This window comes from Tenrec ecaudatus, chromosome 12 (genome assembly GCF_050624435.1).
Source record: "Tenrec ecaudatus isolate mTenEca1 chromosome 12, mTenEca1.hap1, whole genome shotgun sequence".
NCBI classification, from domain to species: Eukaryota; Metazoa; Chordata; class Mammalia; order Afrosoricida; family Tenrecidae; genus Tenrec; species Tenrec ecaudatus.
This window is the reverse complement of record NC_134541.1, coordinates 1,039,827-1,066,659: the sequence shown is the minus strand read 5'-3', so window position 1 is coordinate 1,066,659 and position 26,833 is coordinate 1,039,827. Positions and strand designations below refer to the sequence as shown.

At 60.0% G+C, this 26,833-nt stretch overlaps 1 protein-coding gene across 2 annotated transcripts; it reads left to right on the top strand.

Annotated features, from left to right (window-relative positions):
* The first annotated feature begins 651 nt into the window (after positions 1-651).
* On the top strand, positions 652-26,481 carry OSBPL2 (oxysterol binding protein like 2). 2 transcript variants are annotated; one of them, XM_075528348.1, is made up of 14 exons: positions 652-777; positions 9,894-10,062; positions 10,338-10,485; positions 11,600-11,675; positions 14,749-14,883; positions 16,595-16,692; positions 20,124-20,306; positions 20,844-20,951; positions 21,152-21,241; positions 22,227-22,350; positions 23,213-23,341; positions 23,692-23,815; positions 24,294-24,384; positions 25,561-26,481. In XM_075528348.1, the coding sequence occupies exons 2-14, from the start codon at positions 10,026-10,028 to the stop codon at positions 25,661-25,663; spliced, it is 1,446 nt and encodes a 481-aa protein (XP_075384463.1). In that variant the 5' UTR covers positions 652-777; positions 9,894-10,025; the 3' UTR covers positions 25,664-26,481. The 2 variants fall into 2 exon arrangements, with proteins under 2 accessions (XP_075384463.1, XP_075384464.1); XM_075528349.1 differs by lacking the exons at positions 652-777; positions 9,894-10,062 and having other exon boundaries at positions 10,351-10,485; positions 11,526-11,675.
* Positions 26,482-26,833: the final 352 nt, after the last annotated feature.

Genomic DNA, 26,833 nt, shown 5'->3' with positions numbered 1-26,833 from the left:
ACACGGACGCTACAGAACCACGGATCTGTGCTTAGCCCGCTGAGCCACCAGGGCGCCTGTGGCATGCAAAAAACGACAGAGCCCACAAACCCGCCGCCACGTAGTCTCTTCGCACTCACAGCGACGCAGTATGGCAGCGCAGAACTGCCCCGCGGGTTTCCAAGGTTGTTCCTCGAGACAGAAGTCCCACGCCCCCACCCCACCCCGCCCCGCGCCGGAAAAGGAGCGGGACAGTGGAGATCCTGCAAGGTTCTTGAGCGGAGAGAGCGCAACTTTGCCAAAATGACTGCAACCGACTACCCAGGTCCCCATTCCCAGGATCCGGGAGTCCAAGAGACACTGCAGGCGTAGCGCCGCGCCCAAGCCACCTGACCACACTGTTTGTAAACTCGCCTCCGCCTCTCCCGCCACGCCCTCTCTCCCCCTTCCGATCAGAATCTGTATAACCCCGCCTCTCCTCCAAGGGGATTGGATGAGAGCGTCGTCACTCCTCCGCGCGGGCGGGACTCCAGGGTAGGCGGAGCGAGCTGCCGCTATGCCGCTCATTATCATAGCCCCGCCTCCAGCGCGGCCCCTGGGCCGCTCGTTGATTGGACCAGCGGCAGGGGAAGCGACCGCGCCGTGTGCCGCGAGTGGCGGGCGCGGCTGTCAGTCCGAGGCTGCCGGCCGCACTTCCGCCTCGGTGTCAGCAGTCGCGCGGCCGCGGCGGGGGCGGGGCGGCAGGGAGCTGGAGGCGCCGAGGAGACCCAGTCCAGGTGAAGCCCAGGTGGGGCCCAGGTGAGTCCGGCCCCCGCGGTCCGCGTCCCCAAGGGAGGCCTGACTACCGGCGGGGCGGCTGGGCGGCTGGGCGGCAGGCGGCAGGCGGCGGCGGGAGGCTCCGGCCCGCCTTGGAAGCGGCGGCCCGCAGGCCTAGGCCGCACTGGCGGCGGGAAACTTGGGGAGAAAGTTCCGGGAGGCGGGCGGGACCCGCAGGTGGTCGCCAAAGCTTCCCCACTGTTGCCTGGCAACTGCGGGTCCCCGCGCTCGGACCCCCAAAAGCCCCGGGACCGGGATGTGCGGACTGACCCCGGGTTCGCCCCAGGACCCATCTGGACTCACGGGCGGCTCCTAGCCCAGCTGGCGCCCCAAGTTTGCCAGGAAGTCGATTCAGAATAAACCTGGGAACAGAGAGGCCCAGCCCCTCCTTTATCTGTCAAGACCCTGTCACTCCTGCCAGACTCTGGTTCACCATCTGGAAGGTGGGGCTGATCCTAGAGCAACCTGATACCTGCTGGGTCTTGAAGGTAGTCACCGTGCCCGGTTAGATTAACTGGCCCCCCAGCAGGGAGGGGACACTGACCACCATCTGCATGCCATTATCCTGGAGGCTTCAGACACTGACCACCGTCCACTCTGATGAGGGCCCTGAGGATGAACCTTAGCCACTGTCCCCACGGTTGGTGACTTTTACCCAACACCTACGTGTAGTCATCATCTGCTTTGAAAAAGTTCTCCCCCTCGGAAGTGATCCAGCGCCTCCACCTTCCGCCTCGCCCTGTACCAGGTTAGAACATGACTGTTCTGGGGTGGATGTGGGGAACGTGACGGAAGCTAGGTGGTGGAGTCACATCAGAGGCTGTCTCCCAGGAAAGCAGCAGTCTCTGGGTTTGTATTCTCAGGGACTGGCTGTGTCTGCGTTTGTCTCGGCTGGGCCAGCAGCATTGCCCAGTGTCCCCTGGGTGCCTGGTGCCCCCTGCAGGTGTTGAGAGGCTCCTCAGGCATGTGGGCAGCTGGGCACTCACCTTTGGGCTCCTGGCTCGGGGCTCGGGGCTATGTTTTCCAGCCTTCGTCCCATCATGTGTGAGATGCTAGTTGACCTTGGTGGATGGATGGAGGAGCGGTTGGATGGGAGGTGTTCTCACGATGGGCACGCTTATTCCTTGTTGAGCGCGGCACCTGGCACGGCTTGCCACTGGAAACGTGACATCATGTGGAGGTGACTTCACTTCTAGGACTCCTTATGCTCCTGCTGGGACCGCTCCGGCGGAGATGGTGGCCACAGTGACAGGAGCGGAGGTGGATGGACGCCGAGGTCCACGGCTGGGCTGCCTTTACGATGTCATGGCTGCCTCACAGCATCCGCTGTTAGCCTGGTGTGTTCACGAACCACAGGCAGTGGGCAGCGGAGCAGGGTCTTGAACCCAGGAGTCTGGGTGGTGCCAAGGCTAGGCAGAAGGTCAGCAGCTGGAACCTGCCCTGTGGCTCTGGACGAGAGACACCTGGTCTGGTCTCCTGGGCATCACAGCCTGACACACAGGGCCACTGTGAGTCAAAATTGACCAGACAGCACCCCGCAGTGCCAGTCTCACTCCACGGTCCCTCCCGAGTGGAGCGTGCCACCTTTCCCCAAACCGTGTGTGTCCCGAGCCTGCCCTGAACTGAAGGCTGCTGTGACGTCACAGGGACGCGTGTCTTCCCTGCGTGTCTTTGAGCGTTTTATGGTGAATTGGGGGAGGTCTGCTGAGCAGATAAGTTCTCCATTCAGCAATCCGGGCACCTTTTGTTTCGTGCCATAGATGACTGCAGTCCCCACGATGTCCACTGTCCCTCCTTCATGTCCCCCCTCCTCCCCCCCACCCCCGTTTCCTGATCCATGCCCACCCCCTTCCCTCCCTCTTGACCTTGCCCTGGGGTCGGGGCTGCCCTTTGGTCTCAAATGGTTGGTGACTGTAAGGAGTGCGTGGCTCCACCCCACTGTTCCCCTTACAGAGCCCTCTCAAGTCTGGCTGACGAGCGAGCCAGGGGGGTGCTCAGTGAGTTCAGTTTCAGATTTGGATGATGACGTGGGGCCGTGGCCTCAGGGATCCTGCTAGCCACTCCTTTCCCAGTATGCCAAGTCTCTAGGATTTTGAGCATCAGTCTACACTAACCCCCACTATACCCAGGTCCTTCAACGTGACCTTCTCAGAGCACTTGGTAGTGGTAGGTGGGCACCTTTTCGTCCTGGTCTCAGGCGCACAGAGACTGATGTCTGCGTGCATGGTCCACTCATCCAATGGACCCGTTGTGTCCATGTGCCTTGTGATTTTTGCCACTTCCTTTCCCTGGATGCATGAGACCACATGAGTACCTAATGGCTTCTCAGGAGCACTGAAGACCCCAATTGCCGCCCACCACATCAGGTTGTATGTTTCCTGCAGCATTAATCTCTGGTGAACCTGCATGTCCATAAGACCATGTGGTTTCTTCTAAATGTACTCATTCCCTGTCCAGCCACTGAGGGATTTGCCAAAATACCCCTGCGGCAGGCACCGTTGGGTGAAGACACGGTGCTTGCTGTGGCCCCAGCATTGGGGGCGGTAGTGTGGCTGGCTACCCGGGCTCTGCAGTGTATGGTTGCAACTGTGCATAAAATCCTGAGTCTGTCTCGGGCAGGCTCTTTAACAGGGGCTTTTTTCTGTGCCTCCACCCCAAGTGCCTTGGCAGGGGTCAGCTGCTTTTCTGAACATTTAGTGAGGAGGTGATTTTCACGTTTAAAGCGGGCTACGTGACTCTTCATTATGGGGTCTCCAGCCCTTACCCTCCAGGAAGTGTCAGCCAGGGCAACTTCCAGACTGTCCCTCAGCTACTCTGAGGGCATTTCTTTGGGTGAGGTAGGGTTCCTAAGGCTTCCGGCGCGCCTCCACTGTCTACTGTAGGGGATTGACTCTCGTGAAAACGGTGCCCGTGGCCTTCCTCTCAGTGGCAGAGGCCTGATTTCTCCACAGGAGTTGGATGTGGCCGTGAGGGAGGATGGTGCCCTTCACACCCCTAAGGGCAGGGGCCACTTGGCACACCTGTGGAGGAGTGGGAGGCCAGGCCCTGGTATGCAGGGTCCTGCTGCCCGGAAGACAGATGAGGCAGCCGGCTTCCGCGAAGCTCACAGGCTCGGGGATAAAACCCAGGGCGCCGTGGTTTGGCCTGTGATTTGGGGAGAGGTATCAGGGACAACATGGTAGTGTCTGGTTTCTACAGGTGTTCCTTACACCTGTGGTCCCTACCTGAAAGAGGTGACACCGCTGCACACTTCGCCCTGCTAGCACACGTGTGCATACATATGTGGAATCACGAAGCCAGGACAATGCAGCCTGTGTGCTGTGAATTCTTGTAATACGTTTAAATGATAACCCTGAAGTGAGGGTTGGGTTCTCAAAGATCTCTAAAGAAAGGTCTCTGTAGTCACAGATGGTTAAATGGTTAAATCCCGAAGGTCTACAAACGGCCGTGAGAGTACAGTGTGTTTGCAGGATGCAGGGTTAATAATGTACAAAAGGCACCAGCTTTTCTGTAGGCCAGCAATCCCCAGTTGGAGTTTGAAATGATAAACCTAACCCCACCTACTTTAGCACCCTCTGCAGACGAGGGAGCACAGACATGCCTAGTGTAGCTCCAACCGAAGACAGCGCACAGGGCTGGTGTGAGCAAAAGTACAGCTGTGATAGGCAGTACCAGAGACCTACGACTGTTTCCCAAGCGGATGGTAACCTCCCCAGGAGGCGCTGGAAAGATCCTGGGCCTGCTATAAAAACAGATACCTGCCCTTTATGTAGTACAAAAGTTTCATTTCCCGGGGGAGAGTGCTGAGTAATTTCTTTCTCATAAGGCGGCCGGCGGTAGGCCAAATAAGTTCGGAATCTAGGGAAAACAAATGAGAGATTCTGCGTTCCTGGATAGGCAGGCCTATATGATAAAGATGTTGATTCTTCCCTACTCAATCTGTGAGTCACCATGCAAAAACAAAACAAGCTCTGCCACTGGCCAAGTCTGACTCCAGCGACCCCATAGGACAGAGGAGAACCCCCCTGTGGGGCTCTGAGACATCGTCCCCTTGGAGTGGCTGGTGGCTTCACGCTGCTGCCCCCCTGGTTATCAGCCCATGGTTAACCTTTGCACCTCCAGGGCTCCTCAGAGACATCACGACCCCCATGGACATCCCAGCGAGATGGTTTGTGGGCAGCGATGGGCTGATGGTAAAGTTAGATGGAAGGTGGACAGGCTGGCCGCTGTGACCCACCCCCCCTCCAGGCCTACCATGAAGTTGCCTGGATGGATCCAGAGTCATGGTGGCCAAGGGGCAGACCAGGGCCACACGCTTGAGGCTGTGACCCCAGGCTGAGCCAAGAGCTCTCTGTGGGCTCGGCCCACACTTTCACACGCAGAGCAGAACTTAACCTCTAGTCGGCACCCACTTCCTGCTTCAGCCTTGACAAGCGACTGTTTTTTGCATAAACTGTCAAGTGTGAGTTTTAATCCTGAAACCTGGTACATTTCAAGAGTGATTTATGTGACCGTCGTGAATGAGAGGAAGCCAGCATGCTAGCATGGCTGCTCATGAAAACCCTGGATCCTGATGCTAGGCCGTGCAGCGCTGGGTCTCTGCTGTGGGGTCTGTCCCTTTGCCCCAAGGGGCTGGCATCACCACAGGACTGGTCTGGAAGCGAGATGTAAACACAGAATCAGATGTCGGTGGGCACTCTGGGGCACTTACAGAGCCCTGGAGAGGCCGCCCGCAGTACGTGCAGGCTGCAGTGTCCCGTGCAAAGGACCGTGGTGGCGTAGGGGATTACGCGTCGGACCGCTCACCGAGGATTGGCGATTCAAACCGACTCCATGAGAGAAAGGAGGGTATCTGCCCTGGTTGAGAGTTACAGCCTCAGAAACCCACGGGCAGGGCTGTTCTGTGGGTCGGCATGGACTTGGCGACAGGGCTATGGAGGGGGGCGGTGTGAGGGGGACCTGTGAGCTGCTGTCATCTACCAACAGCGGCAGGCCCCACTGAGGGTGGCTAGGACCGGCTCCTGCTGCTTGCTCCACAGAGCCCCACTTTCCTTGGGCTGAGAGGGAGACTCTAGGCTCCAGGGCTGTCTGGATGGGGATTGGCGGGTAGTGGGAGGGGGCCCGTCCAGAGACACCAGCGCTGGCAACAGAGACCTGCGGCTGGTCCCTGAAGTGAGGTGTGTGGGCCCTGGCAGTGGACCCAGGGTCCCTGAGTAGGCAAGCAGAGTTGTCTGACCCGCAGAGGGCTGGCCCTGGCCTTCAGTGTGGGCACCTAGGGAGACGGGGTAGGGCGGGGCTGGGCATGGAGACCTGGAGTCTGAGGGAAGCTGCGAGGGGAGGGCTGTGCGGCAGGAAGTGACAACCTGTTTGCTGAGCAAATGAAGGCTGGGCAGAGGCTGCCTTGGGAGGAAGGAGCCAGCTGTGCCTGGCACCTCATGGCACCGCACTCAGTGGGCACCTACTGCTGCTGCTGCTGCTGCCTGAGCAGGTGCCTGAGGGCAGGGGCACTTTGGAGAGTGGCCACGGCTGGTCCCAGCAGTCATGGGAGCCTTTGTGGGCTTTCCCCGTCTTTGGCTGGACTCCTAGGGAGAAGCACTGATGTGGCAGGGTCTGTTGCTGAGGCGAGGGGCCGGACCGCTGGAGTGGGGCCGCAGTGCCTGTCTGGGGTGTTGTGCTTGGGGCAGGGGGAGGCTTCTTCACGGGCAGAGGCTTTCAGCTCACCTTTGGGTGTTTAGCTGGGTTTCTCAGAAATGTCCAGGGCTGGAAGCCAGTCCTAAGAAGGAAGCTGGGGCTGCTGGGGACCACGAAATCATGGCGCTAGCCAGCTCTCGGGTGCTGGTGCCTGTGCCATTGCCCTCTGCCGGGATCTTCCTGGTGCCAGGCCGTGGGCCAGATGCCCATCCTGTAGGTGCTGGCCAGTGCAAGGGGCTGGGTTGGGGGCTGGGCTTGCTGACTGTCCAGGGCCGTTGCTCTTGTTCTGTGCGATCGGGCCCCCAGTTGCAGGACAGCTGCCTGGCTCCAGGCAAGGGCAGCTACATCTTCAGGATGCTGAGCCTCACCAGAATAAGCACTGCACCACGGGATCCACGCTCTCCTGTTTGCAAGGACTGCATGCTTGCAGCCCACCACGCAGATTGGCCAGTTGCTTGCTAAGAACACGTGGCGTCCCGTGGGAGAGGCCATGTCAGTAGTGTGTGTAGCCCCTCCGTGGGGACTGGTTTGTTTGGCTGTCCTGCTGGGCTTCTGTTGAGCCACCCCTGGGCATGGGACTGCTCTCCCATCAGGTGGGAAAGGCTTGGAGAGGGAGAGTATCCTCGGGACCCCAGAGCCCATGTTGAAATGCCCCGCGAGCAGGAAACAGGCACAGGGAGAGAAATAACTGGGTGGTTGGCAGCAGTGGCGGCAGAACCAGGAGACCAGCAGTGGCTCTGGGCCAAGGTTACTGGTGGGATGGGTGCCTCCGAGAGTGTAGGTGGACCTGACGCACTTGCTCTCACTTACCTGAGCAGGCCGAGGCTGGCTGGCCTGAGAGTCCTGAACGGAAGGGTTGGGGAGATACCTTCACGGCACAGCTGAGAACAGCTGTCCTGACCCAAGATTGCATCCTGAGACGACCCTGAGGTTACCTGAGTTGTCTCCTGCTGCTTACCTAATACACCCGAATCAAGTACAGCCTGTGGGCCCCATGTGCCCACTGCAACAAGCTACCCAGCCCAGCAGAGAAGTGGGGGGTGTCAGAATGGGCAAAAAGACTGGGGAGGGGAGGTGTGCCTGACACCGCCTCACAGGGAACAGCCTGGGCTGAGATGTACACCGCCAAGGGTGACACCCCCCCTCCCATGACACCCCGTCTGTGTGTATAGGGGAATGCTCTTCAGGAGCCATGGGGCTGAACCCCTGGGAACTCACCATGGGCGAAGGCTCCTATCCCCAAGGCCCTGGGTGGCACCTCCAGGACACCCCTGTCTTTCCAGGCGTGGAGGAGGGTGCCCCCAAGGGCACCCTCCGCCCTGTGGTTCTGTGGGCTCTGACCAAGGCACAGAGCCACGTGTCTACCATTAAGGACTCCGTCCTGAAGATGTCCCGGGCTCCCCCTGCCGGCCCTCCCTCGGACAGCCTGGCCCCCTTGGTCTTCTCAGTCAAGCTGTCTTATGCGGGCTCAGTGCATCGGCTGCTGGGCCTGTGTGCAACCTCGAAGGCGCACCGGGCCCTTTCCCCAAGTGGCCCTGGACCTGGTGGTGCTGGATGGAGAGAAGCACCCCTGGTCTGGGCCTCGCTGGCCCCGACTGTGCTCTGCGCAGGGAGGCTTGGAAAGGCAGGGCGGAGCCTCCACCAGCTTGTACTCAACGTCTGTGACCTCGGTTTCCTGGTGACACCCAGGGGCCAGCCCATTTCCTCCTTGGAGTCCTCGTGAGCCTGAGCTTGAAGAGTGGCAGAGCCGTGGTCACTCGGGTTGGTGTCACCGAGGGCAGTCATTCAGGATGTCAGACTCCCACTCCACCCCCCAGCAGACAGACGGCCTCACGTTCTAGCCCACATGGGATCCGTAGTGTATTGAGCGACAAATGCAGTCCTAGAGCCTTCGGGTATCTGTTCTTATCAGTGTGCTACCCCAGGACAGTCTAGTAAATGGATTTCTGGAGCAGGGAGATGGAATAGGAGCTTGCTCTGTCCACTCCACGCATTGACCTCGTGTGTGTGTGGGGGGGGGGGGGGGGGGGAATCTTTCTTAGAATACTAACAAGAAAATTGTTTTGCAAAACCGTCCTACATTGGATCGCAACTTCATTAATGACTGAGCGGAAGGAATCCTTTTTTCATTTTTACTCTTTTATCACACTTTAATTACCACCTCAGTCTCAAAAATATAATTGACACAGGTTCACACACACAAGGGGGCTTTAAAAAAGCTCACTGGAAAATTCCGTATATATTTTTAGAAATTTATAGTGTAGATTAGATGGGGGTTATCTATCAGAGCATCCTGTTTTTTGTCTCGTTCAACATTCGTCCTTTTACGATTGACTAGTGTCACTCGGCATAATCTCCCCCACGCCCATCCGTGTCGTGGTGCGTGTCACGGGTTCTTCATCATCCTCACTAGCAGTGAGTGCTGTTGTGGTCATTGTCAGGTGCCACTGAGTCACTCGAGACCCCTGGTGACCCTTTGCACACCAGGGTGAAGCTCTCTGCTTGCGCCTGTGCCTCGCGCTCGACTGCTCATCCCCCGGGGTGGGGGTGGGCTGCCTCCCTGTGCTCTTGCACTTGGTGCTGTGTGGACGCCGGTGCGCTTGTCTGCACGGGTCACGTCCTATGTCTCGGCAGGGCTTCTGCCAAGGAAGGGAGGGCTTGCCCGGCCAGGTGGCATTTCTATTCCCGGTTGTCTGGGGACGCGCCAAGCTGCTATCTGTCTGGTTGTACTGTTTTGTTTTCTGATTTAAAATTACATATGTGTGAACTTTATACTTTTTTTGTAGAGATCATTTTATTGGGAGATCTTATCACAATCCGTCCATCCACTGAGTCAAGCACATTTGTATATTTGTTGCCATCGTCATTTTCAAAACATTTTCTTTCTACTTGAGCCCTTGGCATCAGCTCCTCTTTTTCCCTCCCTTCCCTCACCCCCCACCCTTGGTAAATGATCAGTTATTGCTTTCATATCTCACACGGTCCGCTGTCTCCCTTGGTCCCGTGTGTGTGTGTGAACCCGTCAGTCACGTGCTGCTTCACAGCTCCAGCAGCAGCGGAGGGTCCGCCTCCACATCCTCTCAGTGCTCCTCTCGTGTCTCTCCATTGCTGTTGAGAGCGGCATCTTTCGGATGGCTACTGGTCAGGAGCACGTCTTCTCGTTTGTGGGTGCTTTTTAAAAAGCGCACCTCCGCGCACGAGCACGTGCCCGTCTGCTGGCCACGGACAGATCTCGGTGTCAGGTCCACGTCCCCTCGTCTCTGTTCCCGAGCCAGCCCGTGCTCTTGTCCACCTTTGCTCTGCCCAGTCCTCATTGGATGGACTTCAGGACAGTCCACGGAGGGGCCAGAGCAGACTTCTAACCCGTGGGGTTTCTGATCACTAAGCGTGTCAACCGCTTCCCCTAGATCCCCAGTGCCTGTTGGAGCCCCACGAGGAGGTCGCCAGGAGGAGACTCCTGTGCCGTCGATGTAGCTCTGACATGACGATGCCATAGGAGACCACGCAGCAGGGCCGCCGGACGAGCAGGCTGCTGAAGGATGAACAGTGAGGAGGAATTTTTTGATGCCGTCACAGGTGAGTCGGTGGGAGCTACAGAGTGACACGTCCGTACGTTTGAGTCCGCACCCCCATGGGATGAACTCCTTGGGGGTCTTTGAAATTCACGTGGCAGTGGGTGTTCTAGTTTGGGCCCCCTGACCTGTTCCTGCATTTCTTGGAAGCAGACTTGGCTCTTGTGAGGGACCATCGGAAGCGTTCTGCCTCACAGCCGCGCAGTAGATGGTCAGAGGCCGACTCTGGCATCTTCCAGCTCCTGAGAAACGGCCTTATTTGTTTTGGTCCGTGCGCAGGCTTTGACTCTGATCATTCCGGGGAGTTTTCAGAGGCGAGTCAGAAGCTCCCTGGAGGGCTTGCCTTGGACAAGTCAACCAGCACAAGTCAGAGGGTCAACAAAACCCAGGAAAGGCCTTCCCAAGAGAATGGACTTCACACACACAGGTACGTGGTCTCTGAGGTCAGCCAGCTGAGTCTACAGCCCCCAGGTGGGGCAGATCGCGACCTCGTGGCAAGAGGCAGTGTCCCAGGCCTCGGTTCCTGATGTCCAGAGCTCAGAGGATGGTGGATTTCAATGCCGGAGCCCCTTTAGTGGTTTTACCCCACCAGTCAGATAATGGCGTTCCCCCATGTCTGTCCCTGGAGCACTGTCCGAGCTGAGTCAGGGAGCTGGGTAGTGCCCGGGCCTCTGCCTGTGCCTCACCCATACACTGCTCCTCCAGGAGACCCACCAAGCTGTTGTCGTCTCTGGGCTCTGTGAGACGCACTCACCTTGCCTCTATCAGGACGGGGGCGAGCGGGGGTTGGCTGCCTGTACAGCCAGAACCACACCCCACCTCCCTTCCCTCTCCCTGCAAATCAGTACCAAGGGCACTGCTTGAATAAGCTGGCCAGGCGGCAGGCACGGGCTGGGCTCTGTGGGCCTGTGTAGTTGTGGGACAGTGGCGGCTTCTGTCCACACCATCTGATTGGTGTTTAGCTCCAGCGGTCCCTCCAGGACCCCTCACCCCCATCCTTTTCTTCTGCAGTGGGGGCCGTGGGGCCTGGAGTACTGCTCAGAGGTGGCCCTTTCCTCTTAGGGTGATGGTGGCACCACCCTCTCATATCCCGGAGGACTGGGTCCCTTGGGAGTCGTGGTGCCCCTTCTCAGTGAGCTGTGCTGTCCTCCGAGGTCATGGCTGGGGCTCCCCGGTCCCTCGGAGGAATGGTCAGCATTGTCCCAATCTTGTGGAGTGCTGGCCACAGCTCTACAGCGTCCACTGGAGGCACAGGTGCAAGCGAGGCCGAGGGAAGTAGAGTGGTGGAGCAGCTCTGCCCTGAGCCTGCCCACTGCTCCTACCCACTGAGCCTCGGTGTGGGCAGAACTGTCCAGGAAACTGACGAGCACCTCCCTGGGAGTGCAGGCATGGGCTGCACCCACGCGCGTGCACACACATGCACGCGTGCACACACACACACGCACGCGCACACGCTTATGTCTCTAGGTGACTATTTCGCACAGAGCGCCCGTGGAGCTCAGCTGTCAGTCACAGGGTCCCTGTCGGTCTGTCCTCTGCAGGACATGCCTGCCCGCCCCCACGTTCAGCAGGAGTGACTTCAGTGTGTGGAGCATCCTGAAGAAGTGCATCGGCTTGGTGAGTGGGGCAGGTGTGCTGGGCCCAGCTGGAGCATGGCCCCTCCTCGCGGGGGACCACCGGGTGTTTGCCCATAGCCTGCGGTCAGCGAACACAGCAGGAAGGAAGGGCCACGCCAGGGGCACTGAGGCCTGGGAAGCCAGCGCCACCACTGCCCACAGGCCCTTACCTTCATGTGCTCAGCCCGTTCCAACCCTCGCTGCAGAGAAAACTGCGTGCTGTTTTCAGCCAGCTTTTGACTTTGAGGTCATTCTAGACCCCGGGAAAGTTGCAGGGATAGTGCGAGCACTCCTGAGGGCGCTGCACCCAGCCTCCCTGCACTGCCGTCTCGCAGAGCCAGTTACCGTGACTGAGGCTGGCCGACAGCAGCCCTGGTGACTCAGTGGGTTGCAGTTTGGGCCCACCAGCTGCTCCGTGGGGGAAGGAAGGGCCCCCGCCCCCCGGGCTCGGTCTGCAGGGTCGCTGGGAGCCGGAAGGGGCTCATGGCAAGCCACGAGGGGAGAGTTGTCACTGCACAGGCCACTCACCGGGCGGCAGGTCTTACTGTTTCACCTGCTCGTCTGCTGGTGGGGCCTCCCTGAGGCAGGTTCCCACCAAGGCCCTCAGGACTCCAGTAGCCACGTTGCCCACTCTCCCACCCTCGAAGGCTTTTTGGAGAGGACTGTCGAGTGCCTGTGCGGCTGGTTCTCACCTTCTCTCCTCACTGAGCTGGGGAAGAGGGTGTGCCTGTCCTGGTGCTCTGTAACCCCTGACTGGTCTCTCGCCTGGGAAGGGACCACTTCTCTCGTCAGGAAGAAGCCTCTTTTGCTTCTGTCCGCGGTGTTTCCCCTGCTGGTGAGAGTGCACAGAGTCCTCTCCTAAGGGAGCCCTGCTCCTCCCCCTAACAAGGCCTGGCCCCGTCCCCTCGTGCCCGACCATCCTGTGGGCTGTGACCCGGCATCGTCATTTGTGAGGGGCTCCGCCAGGTGTCTGTGCTCGCCGTGGGCGGTCCTCTCCCCTTCCAGCCTGGCCGACCTGGCACCGTGCATGCTCGAGTCCTCCTGTGGTCTCCCTGCCCCGCCCTGGAGCCGTTTCCTGGGAGACAGTGCTGGGGGTGCTCGTGGCTGGGCTGTCCCTGGTCCCAGACCCACCCCACGGTGCGCACTAGAGAAACCCAGCAGGTTGCCTCCACCCTGCCTGCCCGTCGGTGTGCCCGGGCGTTTGCTTCCCGAACCACAGGCCTGGCACGCTCCTCTTTCACTCACATTCCCTCGTGCCCTCACGGCCGGGTGCCCATGGCAGGTCTGTCCCAAGATGGACGCCGGATGTAGTCCTGTTAGCCTGAGAGATGGCTCAAGTTTGACACACGTGTTTTCTCCACACTGAGTGACAGTGCTGGGTCACCGGCCCCAGGACAGCAGAGACCTGCGACCAGCACGGCCCCCTGTCACGGATCCCCGAGGTACCCTCACACGGCCAGCTTTTCATCTGCGGAGTTTCTTGTGTGCCTTTAACATCAAAGGCCTGGCTTCACACCCCACGTACACATCACATCACCTGCTTCAAGCGCCCCTCCTTCAGTGTCTCAAAGCATCCTGTGCCCTGGTCCCCAGGCGTCCCGCGCGCATCTCCCCACTGGTCCGCGCTGGCCACGGGTCTTTGTTGGGAGACCTGCAAGCCCTCTGTGCCTGCTCCCTGTGGACCACTGATTGGTCAGGAGCGGCTGGCGTGTTGGTGACTCTGGAACGCGCCCCGGGGTGAGGGCTCGGTGTGCAGGGTGTGTAGGGTCTTCGAACCAGCCGGCCCCGGCCGTGCGTCTTCTGGGTGTCCAAGTGCGCTGTCTCCTACAGACTGGGCCAGCTCACGAAAGGGCCACAGCTGGGCTGCCGGCCGGGACCCTGGTTCTAGGTCTTTCACACGGGTGTCCCCGCAGACGCAGGCTTACCTGCGCTTTGCTGTGTGTGTCTGTGCCCTCCCACACGGCACTCTGCGGAGGAGAGGGAGACTCGCTCGTAATGACTGACTCACTTGCTTTCCCCACACCCAAGACAGGCCTGCATCCAACACCCTCCGTACTGTCAGGCAGGTGTGTTCTGGGGAGAGTGCGTGTGTGTGCGTGCATGCCCTCGGAGCCCCGTGTTTAAGGGTCCACTCTTGTCACCCTGCTCTGGAACAGTCTGTGTGTGCCCACTGTCCCTCAGAGCCGTGTCCTTAGAGCCCTGGGTCCTGAGGGGTCCGTCCACCTCTCTGGGGAGTTCTAGAACCGTCCTAGCTGCTGCTCTGTGTACGTAAGCTACTCAAGAAGTGACATAGGGTCCCTGGTCTCATTTTACTGTTGGCATTGAGACACTGCTTTTTAAAGCTCAAATTTGTTTGGAATTCTGGGCCCAAAGTCAAATCTACTAAAGAAGGTACATTCGGTCCAAGGAGGCTCACTCTCTGCCCCCACCCCTAGTTGGGGAGAAAGGCACCAGTCTGTTGGGAAGGCTCCCTGGGCTCTGCTTGGAAAGCCAATCACCAGGCCTCTTGCTGAGGCCCCGTCACATCTCACATTGGGGTTTGCAGCCTGCAGGCCTCGCCCTGCCCTTGCCAATGGCCAGCGAGGGCGTCCCACAGGGTGACTTACCATGCTCTGTGCTGCTCACTGCTGCCCTCGGCCTGGGGCAACTCCCTCACTAAGGCACTGAGAGCGGCCCTCATATCATTGCCCTGTGTCCAGGTAGCCCTGCTGCACCTGCCGGCCCCTGGTGGGCACCTGGGCAGCGACTGCTCTTACACTGACTCAAACTGTTCTGCCATACAGCTCAGCTGGTTGGCCCCTGCTGGTCAGGGTCTGGACGGGTCTGAAAGAGGGTGGCCCAGCTGTCCAGGAACCTTCTTGTCCAGGTCCTTATCTAACCAGGCCCCCCACTTCTCCACAAGTGTTCTAGGTGCCTGCTCTGAGGAGCTGTGGGGGTCACATGCCCATCTAGAGTGGCCTAGGCCCCATGCCCTTGGGCAGCTCCAGTGGCATCAACCCTCTCCTGTGCGCTCCCTTGGTGGCACTCTGTGGAATGGTGCTGTGTGGCCATCCCTGCCTCTGTCCCTCATGCAGGAGCTGTCTAAGATCACCATGCCCATTGCCTTCAACGAGCCGCTCAGCTTCCTGCAGCGCATCACGGAGTACATGGAGCACGTCCGTCTGCTCCACACCGCCTCCCGCCAGGCCCAGCCACTGGAGCGCATGCAGGTGGGCGGGTGCCTCGGGGCCGCTCAGCACTGGGGCCCTGTGAGTGTGTTGTGTACCGGAGCCCATGAGTGTGTGTGCACTGCGGCCCCCGTGGGCGTGTATGTGTGCACTGGAGCCCCGTGCGTGTGTGTGCACCGGAGCCCCGTGAGTGTGTGTGTGCACCAGAGCCCTGTGAGCGTGTGTGTGCACTGGAGCCCCGTGAGTGTGTGTGTGCACCAGAGCCCTGTGAGCGCGTGTGCACTGGAGCCCTGTGAGCGTGTGTGCGCACTGGAGCCCCGTGAGCGTGTGTGCACTGGAGCCCATGAGTGTGTGCACTGGAGCCCTGTGAGCGTGTGTGTGCACTGGAGCCCTGTGAGTGTGTGTGCACTGGAGCCCCGTGGGTGTGTGCACTGGAGCCCCGTGGGTGTATGTGTGTGCACTGGAGCCCTGTGAGCGTGTGTGTGCACTGGAGCCCTGTGAGCGTGTGTGCACTGGAGCCCATGAGTGTGTGCACTGGAGCCCCGTGGGTGTGTGTGCACTGGAGCCCCGTGAGTGTGTGCACCGGAACTCCGTGAGTGTGTGTGCATGCACTGGAGCCCCGTGAGTGTGTGCACTGGAGCCCTGTGAGTGCGTGTGCACTGGAGCCCCATGAGTGCGTGCGTGTGCACTGGAGCCCCGTGAATGTGTGTGTGCACTGGAGCCCGCGAGCGTGTGTGTGCACTGGAGCCCCGTGTGTGTGAGTGTGTGTGCACTGGAGCCCCGTGAGTGTGTGTGCACTGGAGCCCCATGAGTGTATGTGTGTGCACTGGAGCCCCGTGGGTGTATGTGTGTGCACTGGAGCCCCGTGTGTGTGCACTGGAGCCCTGTGAGTGTGTGTGTGTGCACTAGAGCCCTGTGAGTGCGTGTGCACTGGAGCCCCTGTGAGTGTGTGTGTGCACTGGAGCCCCGTGAGTGTGTGTGTGTGCACTGGGGCCCCGTGAGTGTGTGTGCACTGGAGCCCCGTGAGTGTGTGTGCACTGGAGCCCATGAGTGTGTGCACTGGAGCCCTGTGTGTGTGTGTGTGTGCTGGAGCCCCGTGAGTGTGTGTGTGTGCACTGGAGCCCCGTGAGTGTGTGTGTGTGCACTGGAGCCCCTGTGTGTGTGCACACTGGAGCCTGGTGAGTGTGTGTGCACTGGAGCCCCGTGTGTGTGCACTGGAGCCCCGTGAGTGCGTGTGAGTGTGTGTGTGTGCGCTGGAGCCCTGTGTGTGTGTGAGTGTGTGTGTGTGCGCGTGCTGGAGCCCCGTGTGTGTGTGTGCGCTGGAGCCCCGTGAGTGTGTGTTTGTGTGTGTGTGTGCACTGGAGCCCCGTGAGTGTGTGTGTGTGAGTGTGTGTGCGCTGGAGCCCCGTGAGTGTGAGTGTGTGTGTGTGTGTGCGCGCTGGAGCCCCGTGAGTGAGTGTGTGTGTGTGTGTGCGCTGGAGCCCCGTGAGTGTGAGAGTGTGTGTGTGAGTGCATGTGTGTGCGCTGGAGCCCAGAGAGCACATGCATGTGCACTGGAGGTGGACGTTTCCCTCCTGCAGGTGCGCGGGGGCTGCAGAGTTCCCGCAGAGCTTTGAGGAAGTGGTGCTGTGACCAGGTGAACCCCTGGAAGTTCTGACCCCCAAAGCCCGGTTACGGGCCGAGCGTCACCCAGAGTGACATCCCGTCCAGGGGTCGTTTCCTGACAGGCTGGCACCCTCTCACTTCTTTCCAGACGGTGGCTGCATTTGCCGTGTCAGCTGTGGCCTCGCAGTGGGATCGGACCGGCAAGCCCTTCAACCCACTGCTGGGAGAGACGTACGAGCTGGTGAGGTGAGGAGCCCGGCCCCCAGCACCGCCTGCTCTGAGCTGAGGGAGGGAGGGGCTCAGTGGCAGGGTGGGGTGTGTGCCGTGCTCTCCTGGCAGAGCCCTGCTGTAAAAAGAGGGCAGCGACCCAGGCTAGATCCAGGCGTGCGGGAGGCTGTGGGACAGTATTGTGAGGGGCTCACACTTGATCACGGTGAAAAGAAATGTAAAGAATGTACCTCACCTCACGCTGCTGCCGTGCGCCGCTCCAAGCCCACTGTCTCTGCACCCGGAAGCCTCGGAATGCCGCCACACAGCCTAGTGTCAGCATCCCTTAGACACACGGGACACGGGGAAACCTGGCAGCCCTGCCATCGTAGCTTTGCTGCGTGCAGTGGGCAGAGCTGAGCGGGCTTCGTGCCCAAGGTCGACAAGGTGTACAGTCCCCTGGGCAGCGGTCTTCGGCCTCTCCAGACCATCCCACCAGGGGGCTAGTTCTGACTCCGGGGGAAGGTTGTCCGTGCACCCACCGGCGCCTCAGAGGCACGGCGGCAAGGGTGAAAAGGAGAGCTGGACCCGTGGATATGCTCGGTGGGAAAGACGGGAATCTGAGATGAGACCACGGAGAAGCTCCACATCGTCAGCTAAAACCAGGCCAGGGGGCCACTGTGGAATAGACCATCAATTGCTCGTTTGTAAGCTGAGGTTGGAGCTGAAGGGAATGAAAGCGAGTCCACAAGAGCCAAAGACAACCTGGAGTCGAGAACATCCCAAGCAGACTCGAGGCAGGGGACCCGCCGACGGTGGGGACATCAGACCGCCACGCGTGAAGAAAGCACAGTCATGAAGAAGACAGGAAAGAAGCAAGGGGACGTCCGAAGAGACTCTGAAACTTGCTCTCAAATGTAGCGTGGAGGAAGCGAAGTCAAAGAGCGGAGCAGAAACTTTCAGAAGACACAGCAAAAGATTATCATGAAATGTGTGAGACCTAGAATTGGAAAGCCAAAAAGAAAGAACCTATTCAGCAGATCTTAAACTGAAAGAACGAAAGGAAAAATGGAGCCTCGAGCTGTAATCTTGAAAGATTCTATGGACAAAATGTTGAACGACGCAGGCAGCATCGAAAGAAGACAGAGTCACTGTACCAGACAGAACTAATCGAGGTGCCTCCTGATCAAGAACCAAGGGTCGATGGACAGCCAGACGGACGCAGGAAGTTCTGCACTGAGAGCACGAGCCACAGACCAGGCTCCAGGAATGGATGGACTGCCGACCGACACGTCTCAATAAGGTAACGAAGCGCGGGAAGCCTCTGCTGTGCCCGGAAACTTGGAAGACAGCTATCTGACCAACGACCGGGAGAGATCCATATTGTAACCCGCCACCCCCCAAATTACAGAGCAGTATCATTGATAGCGTGTGCCAGGACCTTGTGCTGGAGGTAGTTCAACAGTAGCTGCGGCAGAACTTTCACAGAATGCTGCCAGAGGCTCAGGCCAGATTCAGAAGGGGCCACAAACGAGGGATCTCATTACGATGCGAGGTGGGTCCTGGCTAAAGGCAGAGAATGCTAGAAAGATGTTGCTGATGTGCAAAGGTATCTGGTCGGCGACTGCCCTCGAGAAGACCTCACCGTCTCGTGCGCAATACCCCAGTCACCAGGCAGTCGTCGGCACAGAGCCAGGAAGTACTGCTGGCTGAGAGTCTGGAAAGGAGTTAAGACGTGCCCTCCGCCATCCTCATTCAGTCTGTCCGAGCAGATCGCCAGTCAGAGCTGGGTGAGGTGCTGAAGAGCACGGCGTTGCGCTTGGAGGAAGGAGGAGGACACGACCTTGCTTGCTGAACATGGGGCCCTGAAGCACTTGCTGATGAAGACCAAGGACCGCAGCCTTCAGTGTGGACGACGGTTTCCTCACAGCTGGACCGACAGGCGACGTCCAGATAACCGGAGAGAAGATGGAAGTTGTTGGATGCCATCTTGCTCGGGTCTTCAATGAGTTTCATGGAAGCAGCTTTCAGGGGACCCAAAGGCATGCCGCAGTGGGTAATGCGCTGCTCAAGCCCCCGCTCAACTATTGAGAAGCAAGGAGGTGGCTTTACCTACGGTGTGTGTTACCCACCCACATGTGGCCCGAGCTGGACACTGACTAAGGAGGACTGAGGGGGTAGAGGCATTGAATCGGGGTGCTGGGGAAGGAGGTAGGGAGCACCCTGGACTGTTGCCAGGACAAACATCTGTTTGGACAAAGTAAGGACAGAGTGCTCCTCCTTAGAGGTGAGGCTGGCCAGACCTCCGCACATGTGCATTGACCAGGTTGTCAGGAGAGACCGGTCCCTGGAGGAGGACAGCACACTTGGTAAAGTGGAGAGGGCATGAAACAGAGCAAGGCCTTGGACCCCGTGGTGGCAACCATGGCCCAGACACTGAGAGTCAGCCCCGCCGCAGCACCCAGTCAGCGCCTGGAAGGCCTGAAGAGACCAGACAGACTGTTGGCGGAGTGACGGCCCGCTCACCATCTGTGCCGCAGGGTGTGCTCGGGAGCAGGTGAGGAGCGACAGAGACAGTCTCCCATCATTGCCCACGTCCACAAGTCTCTGTGTGCTGTGACACAGAGTGGCAGAAGTGCCCGTCCAGGTGGGATGATTAAGAGAGTCGTTAACGGAGCTAGAGGAAGAGTGCAGTATGGGTACAGTGTCGCAGAGACAGACTAACGGAAGAACAGGGACAGCCAAGATGCATCACAAAACGACACCACGTTGTTCCCGGTCCCAGGAGCTTGTGGAGGCGTGGGCAGAAGTTTCGCAGGTGGACAGGACGATGCTTGAGATCTGGATGTCGGCAGAGCCTGCGTGCCCCTGTGCGGGCGCCTGGCACGCGGAGTATGCGTGAGCACCACACAGAGAGGCCACCCCTTGCTCAGCAGCTCCCCGGTCCCTGCTCGCCGTCTTGTCTCGCTAAAAATACACTCTCTTTTCTCAGGCAAGCGTTCACTTTGTAAATTACATACCTGGCAGGCAACCTTTCAGAAATCTAAGTTCTCAACTTTCCTTCTTCTGAAATGATTGGGAATTCTGATTCCAGTTAAGTTAGTAATTATGTAGTTTCGCTTTTGTAATTTTTAATGACTACACCTGTAGGTGTGCTCGCAGTTCCGGAGCAATTAAAAACTGACATTTTTATTGAAAAAGAGTATTTTAAAAAACCGTGTTTCCTGGCCAGAAATATCTCAGCAGCTAAGATGTTCTCCTCGATGGAATCTAGCCTTGTCCAAGTGGAAGGGCCACCTGCACCCAGCCTCTCTGGGCCTCCTCCCAGGCGGGGGCGGGGCTCCAACAGTGCTTGTAGACCTGTGCTGGGGCCCTTGGCTCCTCAAGAGCAGGGGCTTGGTGGCTGGTTTGGCTGGGTGGACGGCTTCACTCAGCGGACTCATTTTCTGGCCCCCGCTCCCTTGCTCTAGGGAAGACCTGGGGTTCCGGTTCGTATCTGAGCAGGTCAGCCACCACCCTCCCGTCAGTGCGTTCTATGCGGAAGGGCTGGCTCAGGACTTCATCTTCCATGGCTCCATCTACCCGAAGTTGAAGTTCTGGGGCAAGAGCGTGGAAGCCGAGCCCCGCGGGACCATCACCCTGGAGCTGCTGCAGTAAGTGTGCCCTCCGGCCGCCCTGCCAGCACCACCCAGGCTGCTCACTGGCCTCTCTAGGTGGGGTCTGGCCACCGCAGGGAGGCGTCCCAAGCTTACTCTGCTGGGTGCTCCTGGGGATGCAGTAGCCCCTGGGGTAGGCCATTTGCTGCTAGAGGACAAGCGGCCTAAGAGCCAGGCGCCCAGGCTGAGGCCCCAGGGAAACTAGAGGGTGGCCCTGGCCTCCGAGTCCCTCCCTCAAGCTGCTGAGCTGGGCAAGTGCTTCCTCCGCACATTCCCCCAGCCCAGGGCCTGCCCTCCGGCGGTGTTGCACCCACGTCACGCACCTGTGAGTCGTCTCTGCCCTCCCGTGGCACCTTGCCCACGTGGTCATGCATGGGTCTGGATGTTTCCGTGGCAAGCTTTGCTGTTGTCACAAGGAAAAGGTTTCACGCCGTTCCAAGACTTCTGCTAACGACACTGCCACCAGCCTTGGCCCCGGGGCCACGTGGGCCTGTGCGGCCTCCAGCTCTGACGTCGTGCTGCCCCCACCTCCAGGCAGAATGAAGCGTACACGTGGAGCAACCCTGTGTGCTGCGTGCACAACGTCATCATCGGCAAGCTGTGGATCGAGCAGTACGGCACGGTGGAGATCTTGAACCACAGGTCAGGCCCCGCCCTGTCCTCCACGTGCTGCCCTCTTGACACCACCCTTCTGAGCGCGTGGTGGTCACTCACCTTCTCTACTGCCCCCTTTGGGATGCAGTCAGCCCTCGTCTGGGGACATCCCTGGGCCCCTTGGCCCCTTCCCACCCAGCCTGTGCCCAGCCCTGCCCAAGCTCTCTGTCCGTTTGTCTGCCCCTCAGGACCGGGGACAAGTGTGTGCTGCACTTCAAGTCCTGTGGGCTGTTTGGGAAGGAGCTGCACAAGGTGGAGGGGCACATCCAGGACAAGAAGTAGGTGGCAGCATGCCCGCTGCTCCCCGGCTCCTGGGGTGGGCCGTGGGCCTGGAAGGGAGAGGGCAAGGCTGTATGTGCAGAGTGATTCCCAAGGGAGGGGTCCTGGGAGCCTGGCCTTCCTGAGGCCCCGAGTCTTGGCCTGCTGTCCCTCCAAACTGGGTCAGAGGGGACATTGGCCCTGGAGCACCAGCGGGAGCTGGGACGCCACCACTGCTGGGTCTGCACAGCGGTACCAGGGCCCACGAACCTACTCATGGTCTCTGGGCTCTGGCATATTTCTTGGGTCCCCGCATTGGGCTACTTCTCTGATCTTTTGGCACTCCAATTGAGCCATTTGGGGGGGACACTTCCCCTTAGAAGTAGGGGTGCCCACTCTGGGGATCTCCATCATTCACTGGTTCAGACAGCCCGTAAAAGACAGGCTGCAGACCGAGGGCTCCAATGGGGCAGGCTAACTGTTTCTGCCTGTTCCCCCCACCCCCAACACACACACGGGCCTGGTCACCCCTTCACACCACGAGAGCGGCCATGTGCCGGCAGCACCAGCCCATCACAGGGCATCTGAGTGCTCCTCTTCCCGCTGTCTTGCCCTCGCTCTCGGCAAGCACACCCTTGGTCTGGGGGCCGTGAAGGAAGGTCCCAGTGGTCGTGTAGTAAGCTAGGCTGCTTGTGGCTGAGGCGGGGCAGCAGCTGGTGTGGGAACAGCTGTCCGTGTGACAGGAGACAGGTCTGGCAGACACACCGCAGTGCGTACACAGCCGGGTGTGTTTAAAATAGTGTCTGACACGCCTCCTCCCTGCCTGGTGTGAGGAGGAGAGTTGCGTTCTGACAGCATGACTGAGTCTCAGTGGGGCCTGTCCTGGGACTGGTGCCGAGATGCCCCACAGACTGTCAGCAACCAGGCCAGGGCCAGGGTGCAGAATATTCAAATGAGAGACTTATTGCTGTTCACTTGATTCCCAAATATTCCATCTGACGCTAGCAAAAAGAAGCTCTTTATCATCTACGGCAAGTGGACAGAGTGTCTGTGGGGCATAGACCCTGCTTCCTATGAGTCCTTTAAGAAGCAGGAGAAGAGGGGCAACCACGTCAGAACACCAAAGCCGGTAAGACACAGGACAGGGCCCCAGGGTGGGCAGGGGGTCCCGGGCCAGTGTCTGAAAGGAGCCAAGCCAGCACGCCATAGGAGGGCAGAGCTCTCGCTGAATCAATGAGGGAGCTGGGATCAGTCTGTCACGGTGAACAGTGAGGGAGCCGGGATCAGTCTGTCACATTGAACAGTGAGGGAGCCGGGATCAGTCTGTCACAGTGAACAGTGAGGGAGCCGGGATCAGTCTGTCACAGTGAACAGTGAGGGAGTCACCGCCCTGGCCCCAAGGTACCCGAGGGAACCTGCTGAAAACCATTCCTTTCTGGAAGCTGTTTTCTTCTTTAGAAACACCTCTGCTTGCTGCACCTGACTTGACCTTGACCTCTTTTTAAAATCCAGTGGCCGTCAGTTCTGCTTTTTGGGTCCCAGCAGGGGGTCACATCGGAAGGGGGAATGGGGAGGAAAGGGGAGGGGTTTTCTCCAGGAAGACCAGCTGTCTTCCCTGAGGAAAGTGCCCCTTGGCGGCTGTGGCGGGGCCTGGGGAGGCTTTGGGTCCCCTGTGCCCGCTGCATTGGGGTAGACCTGTTCGCCGAATTTCACAGCCCTTTCCCCCAGTTCCCGCGGTCTGACAAACAGCCAGCCCCCAGTCCAGGCATCTCGAGACCGGCCGTCTCCCGAGGAGGCAGGTGTCTGTGCAGAGGACGGTCGGAGCAGACAGTGCCGCGGACTGGGCAGAGAGGGGCTTCTTCCTCAGAGAAGAAGGATGAGGACCTGTACCCTGTGTCCACCTGGACACCCCTATGACCCACCAGAATCAGGTCCCTCCAGACACCCCCTTCCCAGCACAGCCAGGCCCCTGAGTGGTGGCTGTGTTGCAGGAGAGCAGCGCCGAGAAGGCCGACCCCGACGTGGCTGACAGCGTGCCCGAGGCGCTGGAGACGGTCCAGGTCATCCCGGGCAGCCGGCTGCTCTGGCGGATCAACTCTAGGCCCCCCAACTCAGCCCAGGTCTGTGCCTGTCTCCCCTGTCCGTCTGGATGCCAGGCTGTTTCCTGCCCTCTCTGGGTGGAGGCGAGCAGAGCAGATCTCCCATGGGGGCGGGGGCGGGGGTGGGGGCGGGGGCGCGTGCACGGCAGGTGCATTAGGAGGGGTGGTGTCACAGCCAAGGCCCATGAGGAAGCCTGGATGGAGGGACTGTGGACACGAATGTGGGGCTGTGGGCCGGGCCGGGGGCAGCAGGGCAGGGGTGGTTGGGGGCCCCCGTGGGAAGCAGGTGGGGCCTCAGAGGCAGAGTGGACAGTCGGGGTGTAGGGAGGGAGGAAATCTGGCGGCTGGCAGAGGAACCGTACTACTTGCAGATGTACAACTTCACCAGCTTCACCGTCAGCCTCAACGAGCTGCAGGCCGGCATGGAGGACAGCCTGGCGCCCACGGACTGCCGCCTGCGCCCTGATATCCGCAGCATGGAGAATGGCCTCTTGGGTAGGTGTTCTCATAGCTCCAGTGCCTCTCTAGGCCAGGCCTCCCCGACAGACTCCCGTGGGCCCCTGCCTGGCCTGTCTCAGGCCGTCTTTCAGAGCAGCGGCTGTCTGGGGCTTATTCCCGGCTCCCTGGGCAGTGGGCCCCACTGTCGCTGCCATGCCTGTGCTGTCACATCTGACCAGACCTGCTGCCCAGGGACGGGGACTGCCCTCTGAAGCAGCACACCTCCCCCGGGGCCCTTGGTGAGCGGCCAGCGGGCTGTGCTTGGTGCAGCTCTGTCTCCCTCCCTGGGTGAGCCCTCCGTGCTGTGGCCCTCTCAGAGCAGCCCCCCCCCACGGGGACACACTGGCCTTGGGTCTTTCCACGTCTCGTAACAGCGTCAGGTTGGGCCCTCCCCAGGCTGCAGAGCAGGGGCTCTCCTGACGGCCCTCTTCCAGTGGCCAGCGAGCCCCTCACACCACCCGTCTGCTTGGCCTAGAGCTGGCGAGCCAGGAGAAAGAGCGCTTGGAGGAGAAGCAGCGTGAAGCCCGGCGGGCGCGCTCCCAGGAGGGGACTGTATGGCGGACCAGGTGAGGAGGGGCCTTCTGTGGCATGGGGGGCCGGCCCTGGGGGCTGCCAGCCCCTCTTCTCCAGTGGGGCACGCTCTCCCTAGGAGACCGCTGCAGTGCCCACGTGGGTGCTGGCGAAGACTCCCAGAGAAGCTTGTCCCATGGGGACATTGGGGCCCGAGGTGCTGGCTGCCTCCATGTGGAGGCCTCATGAGGCCGGTGACCCTACCACACGGCAGACCTCTGTCCATGCACTTCATGTCACACACACACCACAGGACAGGTGGGGATGGGCGGGTGGGCGGCCACACCACCACTTGATGCGGCAAACAGCCTCTGCCCTCCCCCCAGACCCCTGCAGGGCTTTGCTCACCGTCCGTCCACAGGCAGCAGCCCAGCGAGTACAGAGCAGTCAGGTCCACTCAGACACGCGTAGAGGCGCCCCGAGGGATGCCACAGCAGGGCCCATGCCTGGTGCTCACAGAGAGGCTGCTGCTGAGACCCGCCAGCCGCTGTGAGGCAGACAGTGTGGCCTCCTCGTCCCCAAAGATGACAGCCGGGGAAGCCTGAGCTGCCCTCCTGCCTGAAAGGGCCACTGCTGGCTGCGTGGTCCGGGCCCTCCCTTTGAGCTGGTGGGGTTGAACCCCAGCCTGACCCACAGTGCCACCAGGGGTCCTGCACACACGTCTGTGCAGCACCGAGGGGCCGACGTGTGTGCAGGCGTGGTGACTGTCGGTGGCCCTGCAGCCCCACTCTTTGGGAGCCGCCGGCCCAGCTGTGTCCCTTGGCTCAGGGCTGCAAGGCATGTGCTGTCCAGACCCCAGAATGCTCCCTGTGGTGCGCGTTCCAGGCTGCAGCTTCTGACTGGTCAGTGTGGTCACTTAGGGAGACACATCTGGAATCGCCTTTTCCAGGGAAAACAGCTTGGGAATCATTGGCCCTTGGGTTGGGTGCTCGAATTCAGTTCCAAAGCGGCACTGTGGGACTTGTGATCGTTGGTCCTTAGAGACCCCTCCTCCGACTTGGCCGGCCTTCCCCGCCCTGGCCTCAGACGGGAGGGCTGGGCCCTCAGCCTGGCTCCATGGGGGGTGCGCCATGGCTGGGAGGAGCCTGTTCCTCCCTGTGCGGGCTCGCCTGGCTCTCTGCACGGGCTCGCCTGGCTCTCTGCACTACCGACCGGCCCCCCGTGTGTTGCAGGTGGTTTCATCAGGACAACAACCCCTACACGAAGACCCCTGACTGGCTCTACACAGGGGGCTACTTCGAGCGGGATTTCTCGGACTGCCCAGACATCTACTGAGGGATCCGGGCCCCTGGCCCTGCAGGCCTGCCCAAGGCTGGTCCACCCTGGCGCTGCCACTCCAGGGATAGGTCACCGCTGCAACCAGCTCTTCTGACGCCCGGTTCCGGGGCCACGCCATCCCTGATGAAGGATTCCATTCCAGATCACTTCCGGTTGCCAAACCTTGTCCTCCCATCGCAGCCTTTTCATAAAGGCCACCCGAGCCTGTCCTGTCCGCTCTGGTGCAAGCAGTTCTGTCGGGCCCTCTCTGTGTGTGACAGTCAGTCACTGGAGGCTTGTCTAGCTCGTGGGCCCTGACAAGCTCCAAGGTAGAAGAAGGGGCCTGTGCCCCTGGGATACAGAGGCCTGAGCCTGCTCACCAACGAAGGCCGGGGGAGTGCGCCCCCAGCAAGGAGCCCGGGGCTCTGACAGTAGAGGAGCAGAGCATCAACGGGATGAAATGGGAAGTCGTCAGATTGTGTATTTTTATCAGCATTCAATAATGTAAAGATTACTTTTAGAATATTTAAGTTAGGACCACTTGCCTAGTACTTGAATAGTCTCTTACTGAAGTGCAACAGCTGTCCCCTGTCCAACACGGAGCACTGCCATCCGGTGCCCAAGCGCCGGGGGACACTCCAAGACCACCCCGCGGGCCCGGCGCTGCGTCCCTCCCCCGGACACGCCAGGCTCGCACATGTGCATGTGGCCGTGGCCCTCTTGTTTCTGTGGTGCCCGTCTGCATGCTTGGAGCTTGGCACTCGAGTCCGGTGGCCCATGGGGTGGACAAATGCAGGGTCTGTTCGAGAGTGGCCTATTAAAGCTCTTTCTCAAAACCCGCTCCTTCCGCATCTCCTGTGTGTAGACAGCCCGCCCCTGTGGCAGGAGCGCTCCAGCTGCTGTGCGCGTGTGCACCTGTGCACACAGACATGGACCCCTATGCGTGTGCACACAGCTGTGTTTGGTCCAAGTCAGGCATGTCATCATGGCTCCATGCGGCTGATGTGTGTCAGTCCACAGACTAAAGCAAGGACAGGGGTGACCACTGACCGCAGCCCTGGCCCCTGGGGGGACAGATGGACTGTGCGCCCTTTCTGGAGCTGATGGCCCCTGTGGGTTGGAAGGGAGGTTCTGCTCAGACCAGGCTCGGAGGTGCCTGGGCTCCAGTTGGGCTGTCAAGGACTGCTG